General features: G+C 46.7%; 1 protein-coding gene across 2 annotated transcripts in view; it reads left to right on the forward strand.

Annotated features, from left to right (window-relative positions):
• Positions 1-383, forward strand: part of MYOM1 (myomesin 1) — a 650,420-nt gene extending 650,037 nt beyond the window's left edge. For both annotated transcript variants that reach the window (XM_069219960.1, XM_069219962.1), the window contains one exon: positions 201-383. In XM_069219960.1, coding sequence (XP_069076061.1) covers positions 201-280 — 80 coding nt within the window. In that variant the 3' untranslated portion in view covers positions 281-383. The remainder of the gene's footprint in view (positions 1-200) is intronic.
• Positions 384-15,015: the final 14,632 nt, after the last annotated feature.

The following is a 15,015-nucleotide window of genomic DNA, read 5'->3' on the forward strand; positions in this document are numbered from 1 at the left end:
AAGAGGAAAATATAGTGGATTGTCACTGATTTAATAACAATCAAGAATTAGACACAGAATACATTCCTCTCATGTACAGCTCTGTCAATCATCACTTATTGCCGTGGATTCTCTAACAGCAGAATCAGTTAATTACGCATGGATATTTTGTATACGTTATTGGAATATGGGGGTAAAACAATTTCTTTTTTGTATTTCAGATCCTGTGAAACCTTGCGTAGAGGAAATGATTGCCATAGAAGAAACTCCTGATCCAAATGAAACACCAATCATGGACTAAAATATTCATGTTGGAGAGAGAGGCAGATCCAGCCAGAGAAAAACAATATGAGGCCACTTCAATCGAAGTAGAGCCATTGATTCGCAATTGAGAGCATGTGGAAGGAAAGGGAGAAGCAAAGCTTGATATATATATATATATATATATATATATATATATATATATATATATATAAGCTGATGAGCAAAATTATGCAAAGATCAATGTTAAGGGAAAAGATGGGTGTTATGAAGAACACTTGGTATAGACTAGTGTTGGTGTTTAGAGTGTAAGACGTATGTATATGCAAAATACTGGCTATTATCTCATTCACACTATTGAGAGTATATACGTATGAATTCACTTTAAATAGGATGTATGAGACGTCCAACAACTTTCGATGGCTGTCCACATTCTAAGTCTAAATAGGGCGGATGGAACATATCAATTCTTTACCAAGTTCTGGAAATTCCAAATGCCCCTTTGGTCTGCTTTGTTTGTAATAATGTACAGTAAGTAAACACATTATCTCAAGTAAATGAATATAATAAAACACACAACAGTAAATGCTAAACATTTCTTCTCTTTGGAGCTAGTCTGGGCTTGCACTCATTAGATTAAGATGTGTTTTACTAGTAAGGAAATTAGTTTATACCAATCATTTTATATTGACAGTATTACACCTTTGAACAATTTTGGTATGTACTGAAGTGTAATAAAATCACATTCAAACGCCTGTGCATTGTGCTTTCCTCCCATCAACAGAACCGTTCTAAGGCGTGGGCAAAATGGGCATTTGCCCATGCTACTCACCAGAAGCCGCCTGGTAAAGTGAGAGTATTAAATTAAATGATTTAGTTGTGGTTTATGGTCTTATTTGCCTTGGTTAGAGATGATCTCGGACAGAATCACATAAACAGCACAACAGGGCCTAGCAGTTCCAAAAAAGCCAAAACAGTAACTAAATGAGAGAAAAAGTGCACGGAACATCATTCAAATTGGAAAGAGAGGTAAAAGAGTAAAATAAAAATAAAGTGTGTGAGAATGAGAGGAAGAGGTTGAAAGAGGGACGCAGGAAAAGATGGGAAAAAGTAAAACAGGAATGATTATAAGAGAGATAAAAAGAAGGATACGAAGAAGAAAAGAAAGAAAGGGGCAGCAAAATGAACAACAAAATGGAAAAAAGAAGGAAAATGAAAGAAAGAAGAAACAAGGAAAGAAAAGCTGCGAAGAAAGATATTAAAACGAATAAAGGAAAGAAAGACACAAGGAGAGACATTCTTGGTGGAGAAACCAAATTCTGCTCTCCTAAAAATTGCTAGTATCATGCTCTAGAAACCACCTGTGACTACTACAGTTATCACGCTATAATATTAGATGGCTGTCTCGGTCGTCGATCCCTATTCCTAGCTGTTTGGTGTTGATTTCTCTCGTTGGTAATTGTGGGCATGACGCTCTGGCGACTGTTTCTGACTTTTATAGTCAACCTGCTTGTACAGCGCTGTAGGGTGGAAGGCCGCAGCTGTCAGAGTGAATTAGAGTAGTGTGGCTTATTGAGCCGCAAGGTCGCCTTGTTCCTACCCGTAGCAAAATAATGAGACACTTGAGTTCGTAAAATCAACTGGTTTGAGGAGCCCTAATAGAAAAGACTTTAGCAAGCACTCCGTGTCAATAATTTAAGGTTCTACAATATAAGAAATTCCTCGAAGGTGTTCCATGCTCCCTGGTATGTGAAGGGCGGAATGATACCAGTGACACTAGGGCGTGTGTGTCGTGAAAGGACAGAGTGACTGAAATTGTGGGAGTTTCTCCCTCCTCACTCCCTATGTCATTGTGCGCTCTTTGCCCTTCTTACCATATGTGTATTCAAGCATTCCTATGCTGTTTGGACAGTCTATCGATCCGTGCTGGACCGTGGTCTCCTACTAGCCCAGAGAAATGGGAGTGGTGTGAGCAATCAGCAAAGCAGAGCAGCCCGCGCCAAGAAGGAGATGGTCAAGGACATTGTTTATGAGCCTCCCTCACAACTACACTTAAAAACAATATCCCCGGATATCCACCTCACATTACTAAACTACACAGCATAACAAACTCTCAAACCTTCTCAATTATCCACAAGGAACAAACACATCCCTGCGAGGACTATACACTACATTATGTGCATGCACACACAACTGCAGACCAGCACTCCACCACACCCAGTCACACTAGCTGGCCAAACCAAGATGACTAAGTGGCAGGCCAAAGAAAGCACTTAATATGCATCCAGTACCATGTCCTCTGGAAATGGCACCAGAAGAATTAGGGACATCTTCTGAACACATTGACAGCAGCCCCATTAGAGGCATACAGCAAATGTAAGGATTGCACACAACAATCAAATACTCAAGCAGCCCAGGAATTCAACAATTGAGACCAGACCACATTTAAATGTAGGGTCAATCACCTACAACACACTACTATCGAACACCATGATTTAAAGGTGACACTGACTAACTCCATTATACACAAACTTAATAAAATGCACTGCAAAACGTGACAAACATAGCCTGTTCCCTATACCACATGTAAGAAACTGGCTTGTTTGTTGACTGGGGTGTAAGCCCTGGTCAAGCAGCAACCACAATCCTTGTCATGATGTGGTGCAAGCCAACTCTAAATTATCCTGTGCTCAACCCTCTGGTAGCTTGGTAGAAAGCCGCCAGGCTTAACTTAGAGGCAATGTGTAACATATTTTTGCAACACTTCAAACAGTAATAAAGTTAAAGCACCACACAAAAAGGACCCCACACCACATTAGAAGATTAGAGCTGTCTTAAGAAATAAAACAAGACCAAAAGCACAAAAATCAGTAGAACCGGAAATATGCATTTTTAAAGATTTTGATGAAAATAGAGCCAAAAAGCACAAAGTACTAACTGTGGATCCCTGAGGGATGTGGAATCCCCTGGCGGTGAGATTCAAAGGGTTATAGCCCTTGAAAGTCGAGCCCCCAAGCCTGCTGCGTGCAGCAGATGGCTTCCACCTTTGCCAAACCCCACTTTTGGCGGGCGCTAAGGTGGGAAACCACACAAAGGGTAGGAGGAGGAGTCTCACTGAGCATGCACCACCCCTAGGGGTTTGCAGGTGAAATTGAACCTCCATTTCATTTTCCTCCATGTTGGATGGCAGGAAAATAGCCAATGAGGTTTAGGGTAGTGACTCTTCCCACAGGAAGTGGTCACTACAGTGGGTGTAGCCACCCATTGGACACTACCAGGTTCCCCCTAAACGCTCACTAAATTCAGTATTTAGTGGGCTCCCCTCGCGCAAGACACTAGATTTATCAGGAAGAAAAGAAGAGAGCACCAAAGACCCCAATAGCATGAGAACAGAGTACCTGCTGCATCAGAAGAGGCTCCAAGACCCCTGCTTGCTGCACCAGAGCCCCGACAATTGCTGCTGCGGAGGTGCTAACCACTGGACCGACCTCAAAAGACTAAGAGGACCTCCAGGCATCACAAATAGCTAAAGACTTCCCTCCTGAGTGTAGGCACCACTCAAGAAACCAAAGAAACCTGCAACGATCCAACAAACCAGTGAGGGTCACTTCATCAACCAGACGATATCTCTGCAACCGGAATTTGCAGCCAGACCCGATGACACACTAAAAACATCCAGAGGAGTCCTACAAATGTGTCAACATTGGTGGCACTGCGCAAGCCTGTGGCCGAGTTGTGCCAATACCCCTGATACTTGTCAGTGCACATCAGACAACAGGAAAAACAGTTCTCCCAGAGCTGCAACTGGATCAGGAGGAAGCCCAGTTGAGGGACTTTAGGAACAACTCGGACCTCCCATCAGAGCACCCTCATCATTCTGCAATGGAAGAAGACTTCCCTCCAGCTTCAAAGGGTTCCATTGTGCACAGCCTGAAAGACCTCCAACTCGCCCTGCATCCGACCCCCCTGAGTCCTGAATCGCGGAACCAGTTGTGTGCCATGGGTCCCTACCCCTTTGCAACCTCAAAGCCCGAGGAAATCCTGAAGCACCACCTTTAATTCTGCAAACCAGCTCCTTTTCCAGGGAGCCCCTCCAAGTCGCCCTGTGCCTGTGCCAAGACACTTTCCAGCTCTGCTCCTGTCGGAACCAGGAGTTGCCCGAGCTTGAGGCCGTTCAGCAGGCACAGTGTGCCCACTATCCTCATCAACCATCCTGCAAAAGAAGAGGCTGGTAACTCACCTGTGTGATTTTATATTCATTTTTATACGTGGCCTTCCATTTATTCTTATGGCGCGTAATCAATTCATATGGCACAGAAAGACTAACTTTATTTAATCTTTGAAAAATCACAACTTGAAAAGTACTTAACGTATCTCAACTATTTCGGTCTTAAAAATCCTATAAAAATCTGAAGTGTTTTTATACATTCTGTTCTCGAGTTATTCATTGAATGTGTGTGGTGCATGTTTAATATTTTGAGTACAACAAATGCTTATCACATCTCCTGGATTAGCCTAAGTGCTCAACCAGCTATCTCCAAAATTGTAGCATTATGTGATCTGATTTTCATACCTCTGGAGACCAACGTGTAGTTGCCTGGACCCCCGGCACAGTGTGCCTAGCTTTGCACACTACATAGAGGGCCAGCCTCCTACAGCGGTTCAGATGGGCTGCGATGTGATGTGGGTCTTTGCGACGGGTCCAATCCATGAAGCAGCGATGATGCGTCAGTTCTGTTCATATTTGAGCTGCACAGCAGACAAGATTGGTTCTACTGGGTCCACAGAGGCTGCAGACCACCTTAAGCCCACTTCCAAGGGTCCAGTACAGGGGTGGCACCATTTGGCAGGGTTTGAATAAGGCAAAAGTCTCTGACAGTGGGTTTCATTATTTCTACTGGCTCTCAGCATTCTTTCCTGTAGGTCAGGAAACAAGCCTTCAACCGCCCTTTATCCTTTTTTGTGATTAATACATATTTCTCAGAGGCACCAAAGGGCCAGAATGTTCTCCCTAATATACTTAAGCCATGGAATACTAGACCCTCGATGACACGAAGGCAATCAATAATAATATGACGATTTAAATCAGCCTCTTCAATTAGCCACACTGAACACCATAATAAAAGAGGAGCAAGGATAATTTGATACTCCACATATTCAAGACCAAGCTCCTGGTGGACTATAAAGTGGAGAGTGGACGGGGAAACCCCCAACAACTGAAAACAAACCCTGTTCTCTTCTGCTAGGGCTGTTGATAAATCCCTATATTCCCAAATCCCAGCACAATCTACTAGGAAGGGGAGGCTCTTCCTCCTATAAATGTACACTCATTATTCCCAGTGCTATTCGGTATGAACTTGAACACCCTATCACTGCTCTATAACTGATCAATGTCCAAGGTTATACTCATAATGGCTCATCCTCTGAACTCTATATATCGCTTGAGGACACCACTGGTGTGGTTTGGGAATCCTTATCTGTATCAAATCGCCCTGCTGTTATTAGGGATTCTTACTTCCATAGCGGCTGTCATACCTCCCTTTATACCTTGATGGACAACCTTAAGTTTATTCATGATTTCCTTTCTGTTCACTTCAGTGGTGCTGCCCCTATCAACCACCTGGAGAAAATTTAGATTCCAGCTTTTCCTTCCCATAAGAGACAAGAAAGGAGGATTCCTGTAATGGTATGAGGTGTGGCATGATAGGATCATATTAGTTCTTACAATGATCTGTGCACCATTCATACTTGTTTTTTAAATACATGCCTTTATTATGTGTTCAATCCTCTCAACTAGCCTAATAACCCTAGGGCAATGTAATGCAATTCAACAATGGCTTATAGACCTCTCTCTCAAGAAATCTCTCATGAGGTCCAAGTAGAACTGGACGCTATTTTCAGTGATGAAGACCTTGGAGATGCCTTCATTGTAGAACACTTCTAGCAAGCAGTCTATAAGTATGTTAGTGTTAGTGTTAGGTACACATTTAAAATAAATCCATCAGGAGTGATAGACTATCATCACTCGGATAACATTATCTATAGGCCCAATTAAATCTAAGGCCACCTGCACCAATAGTTCATCGGGAACCTATACAGGTGAAAGGGGGACTTTCCTTATGGTATTAATTTTATCACTCGTAGCACAACTTGACCTTGTTTTCTACTTGAGAGTCAAAACCCAGCCACCAGTAAGTCAGCCTTATCTTGGACTTGGTCAGGCTCATTCCCAGGTAACCTTCATGTCCCAAGTCTATTATTCTCTCTCTGAGTTTATTGAGAGGAATCAATGCATTATTCATGCTCTCTGAGAGACTTCTACAGTTTGCAGGCCACCGTAAAATAACTATTTTGAGAAGCTCTTCCATTTCCTCATCATCTTCCATACTAACCTCCCATCCATCTTTCTGCAATCCTGATAGTTCAATCTCTATAATACACTCCTCAGCTACTTTCTCTTATTCACATTCATTCTTCAGAGGCATGTCTGATAAACATATGCTGCAACATTCTTATCTCCTGATGGGTATTCAACTTTGAAAGTAACTCCTTCCAAACCAAACAGCCAATAGGAAATACTGGGAGTGGCATATGTTATGATGTGTTCTCTTCCTTCTACTATTTGTGTCAAAGTGGCACATAATCCCTTGGTGCTGACACCGGTAGTTAATATAATGTTTCTTAACATGTCAAAATTGCCTAATAATTAGTTTTTAGACATGTTTTTATTGCCCATTTTCAAATGCAACATAAAAAAAAAAAATCTTCCATCCCATGTCAAAATGATGGCCAGTTTGATGTTATTAAAAGCAGACTCACACCGATGGGAACAACAAAAGTGCACACCTTTCCTTAATAATGATCGCATGGATTCTACTTTATCAGAGGAAGTTTCCACAAACCTTGAATAAAACTTCACCAGCCCTAAGAAGGACTTATGTTCCTTTTTGCTGGCAAGGTGTGGTGCATTTACAATAGCTTCTATGAGAGCTAAGTTGGGTTTGACACCTTCATAGATATTGTGTGCCCAATTCCTATGTGATACTTGTCCTTTCTTGTAGTGAGACCATCTTTCTTCAGTCTTTGTAATACTGTTCTGAGAGCTTGATCATTCCAATTTTCAGATAAACCAAAGACTAAGATATTGTCTTAGAAATGATGTGAGATGGCAGGAATTAGGATGTAGTTCAAACTAACCTGCTGATATGTTGAGAACAAGTCAAGCACACTGGCGTCTTTAATAAGACTCAGCATACCATGTAACCTGGGTAGGAGATATTTGGCCACCTGTGAATTGCTGTTGAGGTCATGTAGGTCAATACCTGCTCTACTATCCTTACCATTAGTATTATTGGCTAAGATAATTGGAGCCAGCCATCCTGAGCTGTCTATGGGCTTAATAATGCTTTAGAGTAATAATTTCTCTAACCTTGATGGGAGCCTGCAATGGGATCGGGTTGAATTGTGAACTACTGGATTGGCATTAGATTTCAAATGAATATGACGCTGGTAATTAGTCAACAAACCAGGTTTACACATACAAACACCAGGGAATTCATGGCATACATTTTCCCTTCAAAAGGAAACATTCAGGTGTATCCTGAGGGCTGTAGCTGGGGGTAAGCTATTTTCCTGGATCTAAGGAAGTGTGTGCCGGTTGGGATTCTATATTAATCTGGCTTTTTTCTTGATTCATATTTTATACAGTGCCAAGACCCCTTTAAGTAGGTTTTTTGGTTCACACAACTGGTGCCTTCACCTTGGTACTGGTTTCCCCCTTATTTAGATGGGTCCTTATTGGCATTTTGGCTATTATTACTGTGTGTACATATACAATTGATGGACATGCTCCTATCTCTGTTGAAACTGTTTTCCTTTATTATAGGTGTCCTTTTTAACTGTTGGTCCTGATGAGACCCCTTTTCCTTTAGAGGGTCAAAACATTGTTGACTTTAACACAAATACCTCTACAGTTGGATGTTTTCATGAATTTATGCACAAATACATAAAACATTTTTTAATTGCTGAAGACTTTGGCCCTCATTATGAACACGGTGGTAAACACTGTCGACCGCCCTAGTGACGGCGAACAGAAGAACAGCATTGGCGGTGAACAGAAACCTGCTATGTAATGATGAAAAAAATCAGAAACCGAGAAAAATCTCCCTGCCACCAGTCACCACCAGGACCTTGTCGGCAGAAATGCTGGACCTCCCACCCCGCCACCACCGAGCACACAAACACCCCACCCTCCAAATAATAAAACACAAATCACCGCAGTGGTAAGTGGAAGCCGAACGACCATTGGCGGTACAGACCGGCACGGGCAGCAAGTGGACCCAACAGCAAGAAATGCATACATTGGCAAGTTTGAAACCCACACATCTGACACACACCCACAACACTATAAAACACTCACAGACACACCCCACAATCCTTTGCAACAAAATTAGGCCAACTAAGACAGAGAACCCCAGAAGCAGACACCTAACGCCACAATACACGATACATACACCCAACCACACAAGAGCACCCTCACCTAGATCCACACAACACCCTTTCACAACACTCACCGTGGCACCCCCCACCCCAAACACCCACGCTTCACAGAAAGGGAGCTAAGGACCATGGTGGATGAGATCCTGAAGGTGGAGCCACAATTATTCGGGGCACAGGTCCAGCACACACCCATCATCAGGAAGATGGAGTTATGGCAGTCAACAAGGTCAATGCAGTGGGACACCATCCACGCACCAGGGACGACATCCGCAAGAGATGGAATGACCTGCGTCAGGTCCATGGCTTCCAGGCACCACATTGCAGTCCAGAAGACTGGGGAAGGACCTCCACCAACACCACCCGACTACACTGACTGGGAGGAAAAGGTACTGGCCATCCTGCACCCTGAGGGACTCACTGGACTCACTGGAGGAAAGGAGCAGGGTAAGTCATCTACAATTACTCATATCCCTCACACCTGGAATGCATGCACCACCTTACCCCTCCAACTACCACCAGGACCACAACCCCACCTAGGCCACAATTACTACATCCAGCCCCCCTGCATGCCCACAAACCCACTAACAGGACCACACTCCTCCCCCTGTGCACAGCCACCCACCCCTACAAGGAATCACAATGGCCTACAGCACCCACAATGCACCTCCACATCCTAAGCAAAAAGCAATGCTAACCTCATGAAAGCATCCTGCATGGCCCCAAAGTGTGAAAATCTGCACAAAACTGCCCATTCCTGTGCACCCCATCCGATCATGCAATTGTAACAGACATGGTCATTCCCCCCAACAGGCACCACCACCCATGCCACCCTGACGACAGAACAAGGAGTGGCAGTGCCCCCCAGGGAGACAGAAGCACCTCCCAGGTCACTGGGGATGGAACCCTGGACATTGACAATCACGTTGGCCCCTCACACAGTCCTGGACTGTCACCATCCAGCATCCCCACCCAGGATACCACTGACACCCCTACCACCCAGCCAACAACATCAACCCAGGGCAACCGTCCCTAAACCTGTGTATACAGCCGACAGACTGGTGGAACACATGGACGGAGGCAACAGTCACCCCCTACCAACAGGCAGGAAGATGATGGCCCCAGTACAAGTGGTACCGCCAGACCTGTGCAGGGGACACAGGCACAGGGGGCTAGGCCCAGTAGGAGGGCATCAGTGGCCTGGGGGGAGGCCACAGGATGGATGCTGCAGCCTAGGGCGTGATCTCTGAGGTCCTGGGAGCATATCACCATACCCAGGACAGATTGGCCCAGATAGTATCCACCCTGGAGCAGAGTCAAAGGATGCAGCTAGCACACCACCAAGAGGCCATGGAGCAGTGGACACTGCACAATGCCACAATGGCCAGCTTAGTAGGTGTGCTGCTGCACCTTGTCCCAACACAGCCTGAGGCCCACACAATCCAGGAAGCCCCTACTACAGACCAGGCTACATACCGGACAACAACAGCATCAGCAGCAACTGCACATGTTCCACCCTCTCAGGACACACAGGGGACATCCATCTCAACCCACACAGACCAATACCAGGCACCTAAACATACCCTCAGGCCCAGATATGGCACTGGAACACCTGCCAAGACAAAGGCCCCCCTCAAAGAAGTGACTCTGGCAAGAACTGTCCTCCAAGTGTCCCACTGAATCAACGACCAAGTCGTGTGAAAACTACAACAAACTCCCATAAACATAGATGGACCTACCACTACTGCCAACAAATGCTGCGACAATGTTGCCATATTGTACAATCACCAGTAGCCCACTCCCATCACTGTAATCTGCACGATTTAACCTCTGCACCAAATAAAACACCAGTTCACCTGTTACAATGTCCCCTGTCATTATGTAGAAAAAAAGTGAAGTATGGATGAAATGTATGAAAACTCATTTATTATTATCTGAGTAGCAGGAAATGCACCACACGCATTACATGTTGTTGTGCCTACAGATGTGTTGAACTATTATACTATAATGTAACCTGTCCTATGCAGACCTGGTCACAGTGGCAATGAGTATTGACCCAATACCCCCCTAGATGACAGTATGCTGCACCGACAGCAATCTCATCCAATTGTCCCACAGAGTTACTGGAAGTAGAGTTGTATCAGTTGGGTCCTGGAATTTACATCTTCCCCTCCTCATCATCACCATCACTCTCATCCCCTCTCTGAGGAAGCTGGTCTGGATATACAGCACCCTCCTCCTCCAAGAGGGGGATAGAATTTCTCATAGCCACGTTGTGCAGCATGCAGCAGACCACCACTATTCTACACACCTTTTCAGGCCCATAGGCCAGGGAACCGCCAGCGATATGTAGGCAACAAAATCTAGCCTTAAGGAGACCTATTGTGCGCTCTAACACCCTCCTAGTACGTCAATGGGCCTCATTGTAATTCCTCTCTGCATCTGTTCCAGGATTCCTCACTCGTGTCAGGAGCCAACGCAAGTTGGGATAGCCAGAATCACCTAGAAAAAAGTGCAAAACAGGACAACCCTCAGAGGCAGACAGACTGGCTGTCTGCTATGTGGCAATAAGTGTCAGAAACACCTACCTATGATCCACCCTCTGTCCTCTTGTAGTTGTTCCATCTTGTGTGGCACACTACTGTTCCTCAGCACAAAGGAATCATGAACTGAACCAGGGAACATGGCATTCACATGTGAGATGTACTGGTCTGCAGTACACACCACTTGAAGGTTCATGGAAGGAAAGTTCTTCCTATTTCTGTACACCTGTTTACTGACTCTTGGGGGGATGATAGCTATGTGGGTGCCATCGATGGCACCTATCACATGGGGTATGTTGGCAAAGGCCTAGAAGTCCGACTTGATGGCAGGGAGGGCAGCACTTTGGGGAAACCTCACATAGGACTAGGTGTCGTACAATTGCATTCAGTAATCTGGACAGTATAATGCTAAACATTGGCTGTGAAAAACCTGCACTCATGCCCACTGTCACTTGAAATGAGCCAGTGGCCAGGAAATGGAGTGCAGAGAGCACTTGCACATCAGTAGGGATGGCATGCTGATTACGATTTGTCGGTCTCAGTGCTGGATCCAGTAAAGCACAAAGTTCATGACTAGTTGCACGAGTGAGTCTGTAATTGATAATGATGTGACACTCCACCACGGTTCGCAAATCAACAAGTGGTCTATACACTGATGGGGCCCTTCCTCGCCACAAGGGTCTGTACCTAGGAGGAGATGAAAACACGTGTGAGGAACACACATACATCTGCACACATTGTTTTTCATTCAGCACTGCTGGCATGATTCTCAACTACACAAATGCTTAGTATGTGTGACGTTACAGCAACATGACCGCAATGATATATCAGGACTGGTCAGGTGAGGTAATGTATATTGTTACATGCCTATGGGTGTTTAGGGGACAATAGGGCCTGCATTGTGCTGATGAGGGTTTTACAACTGCGTAGTTAAGGCCAAAATGTCTGCCCTTGTAATCCAGAAGTGTCGTGGTGGAAGTGACCTCATACCACTAGCGGTTGACGTAATAGCATAAGGCGGTGTTTACTGCCGTGCGTAAAATCATTAGTTAACATGGTTGTCAATGGGCATTCTTAGCGTACCATGATCGCCGCCGGCGGTGACAGTGCACACCGCCTCGGTGCGTATGCAAACTCGTCACCCCAACTTCACTTGACTCCCTGTTCTCGTGCATGCAGGTACTCCACTGAGTGTACTGCTGTGTCCTGCCTCTGGTCATGGAAATGGCACGTGTTACAGGGGAAAGGGCCCCAGCCTTCACCAACAAGGAATTGGAGAAGCTCGTGGACGGGGTCCTGCCCCTGTATGCCAGGCCAGAGGTACAGGTGAGTAGGAGGATTGGGGGGCATGGATGTGTGTAGTGGTGGGTGTCGGCTGCGTACATGTGTGCACTTGTGACACTGTATGGTCCAGGGTTCCTGACATGCTGCATGTGTGAGTGCTGTTAGGCTGTTTGAAATGTCCATCCCATAGTGGACTTATAGCCAGCTGTATATGATTGGCCAGTGTCTGACCTCAGTGTTACTTTTCTGTGTGTCCCTTACAGGTAAGCGCCCACCAGAAGAGGGGACTTTGGCATGCCATTGCCAAGGAAGTGCAGACCCTGGGGTCTACAACTGGCGGAACACCCACTGAAGGAAGAGGTGGGAGACCTGGGGCGCTGGGTGAGTAAGATCTGTGAGGCCCAGCTGGGGAAGTCCTCCCAACGAGGAAGGGGTGCCCGTCGGGCACTGACCCCCCCCTTATGCAACGCATCCTGCCGGTGGCGTACCCGGACTTGGATGGGCGCTTGAAGGCTGCACAGCAGTCACAAGGGGGTGAGTACATATACCATATTTTGGCCCCTTGATGGATGTGTGTGTGTGCATTCGTATTTATGCTGTTTAGTGGCAGGGACTATGACTGATGTCCATCTACATAATGGCCCCCGTGGGGAGTAGGGGTGTTTGGGTCAAGTCTGCAGTACATCAGGTCCTTAAGTTAGTTGGGGAATGGCTGTAGAGCAGGGTTCTGGCCACTAGTCAGGGGCATAGCCATGTGTATAGTGGTAGGTGCTGCCTGGTGGAAGGTTTTCTAGGTGGGTGTATGTGTGAACCACTAATGTACCTCCATTCAGCTAGTCTCTCTCCTGTTTTGTCTCCCCATCCCTGTTCTCCTATGTTGTCTGTGTACATCAGCATCATCTGGCGAGGAAGCTGAGGCAGCGGCCCACGGATCCTCGGAGGCAGAGTCGTCCGACGCGGTGGCAGACCCTAGTGGGCCCACCCCTACTGTGTCATCTTCCGCCACCCCCATACCATCACCGCCCTCCAAGTTGCTCCCCACCGAGTTGCCTGTGCCTGCTCACCCAGAAGGGTGGGCGTCTCCTTCGCCCCAGTCACCTCCTCCCCTGCCCCACTGAGCCCTGCTGCCCTCACGGAGAAGGCTATTGACCTCCTGAGAACCATCTCTGTAGGGCAGACAACCATCATCAAAGCCATTCAGGGGCTAGCATCAGAGGTGCAGCAGACCAATGCCTAGCTGGATGGCATTCACGGTGCTGTGTCTGGCCTACAGAGATCTTTTCAGGTTCTGGCCTCCTCTTGGACGGCAGCCAGTGTCCCTGGACATTCCGTTCCCCCTCCAACCACCTCTACCCCTTCCAGCACCCCACTCCCTTCACCCATCCAGAGCACACATTCTGACACGCAGGCACACACCTCAACACACAAGAAGCACACTTCAAAACACAAGCACCACACAAGCACCACACCTCCCACCACAAGCATACACACAGCCAACATACACATGCACATGCACACACATCTACATTCACTTCCCCCAGTGTGTCCACCTCTTCCGCCTCCCTGTCTGTCCCCTGTACATGCACACCCCCAGGCACTGACCCTCATTCAATGTTGCTGACCCTATTCCTGCAGTCACCACAATAGCACACATCCATTCATGCTCCCCAGACACCACACCTGCACTCACCACAACGACTTTAGTTGACACATGCAGCACATTCACCAGACTTGCAGAAACCCAGACAACATACATTTACACTGGTAGCCTGTCTTGTCCCACTGTGTCCACCCCCCTCCTCCCAAAACACTCAAACACACCAAAACACACACCCATTACACATCCACCACACCTCAGCATACTGTCCAGTCACCTGCAGCTACGTCACACACACCTACTCCTGTCACGACCACCCCCTCTACCTCTACTCCCACGCCTTCCTCCAGGTCCACCCCAACTGCACCTAAGAAACTTTTCCTATCCTGTGTGGACCTATTTGAGCCCACTGGCACACCCCGTCTCGTCCATAAATGTGCTCCCCTCCTTGCCCTGTTCACTCCTCCCACGTCACAGCCCGCCCCTCTCCGCCCTTCCCATTCCTGTGCTACCTCCCCTGTGAGGAAGAGATCCCGTGCTACCTCCCCTGTGAGGAAGAGATCCCGTGCTGGCCCAGGAACATCTGCCACACCCCAGGCCAAGTCTGCTCCACCAGCTGCTGTGACTAAACCTAAGCCCCCTCCACCTTCCAAACGTAAATCTAAGCCCCCACTCAGAGTCATAAATCCCCACCCCTACCACCCCCTGACCCTGACCCCTGCGGTGCCTGGATGCCCAATTGTTGCACCTCTGAGGTGGAGTACCGTTGCACTTGTGGGAGTCAAGTTGGGGGCCATTGTGGCCCATCTGACTTATTTGACTGTGGACTGGCCATTGGCCTTCTATGCACTTCTG

Source organism: Pleurodeles waltl, chromosome 2_2 (genome assembly GCF_031143425.1).
Source record: "Pleurodeles waltl isolate 20211129_DDA chromosome 2_2, aPleWal1.hap1.20221129, whole genome shotgun sequence".
Classification (NCBI taxonomy): domain Eukaryota; kingdom Metazoa; phylum Chordata; class Amphibia; order Caudata; family Salamandridae; genus Pleurodeles; species Pleurodeles waltl.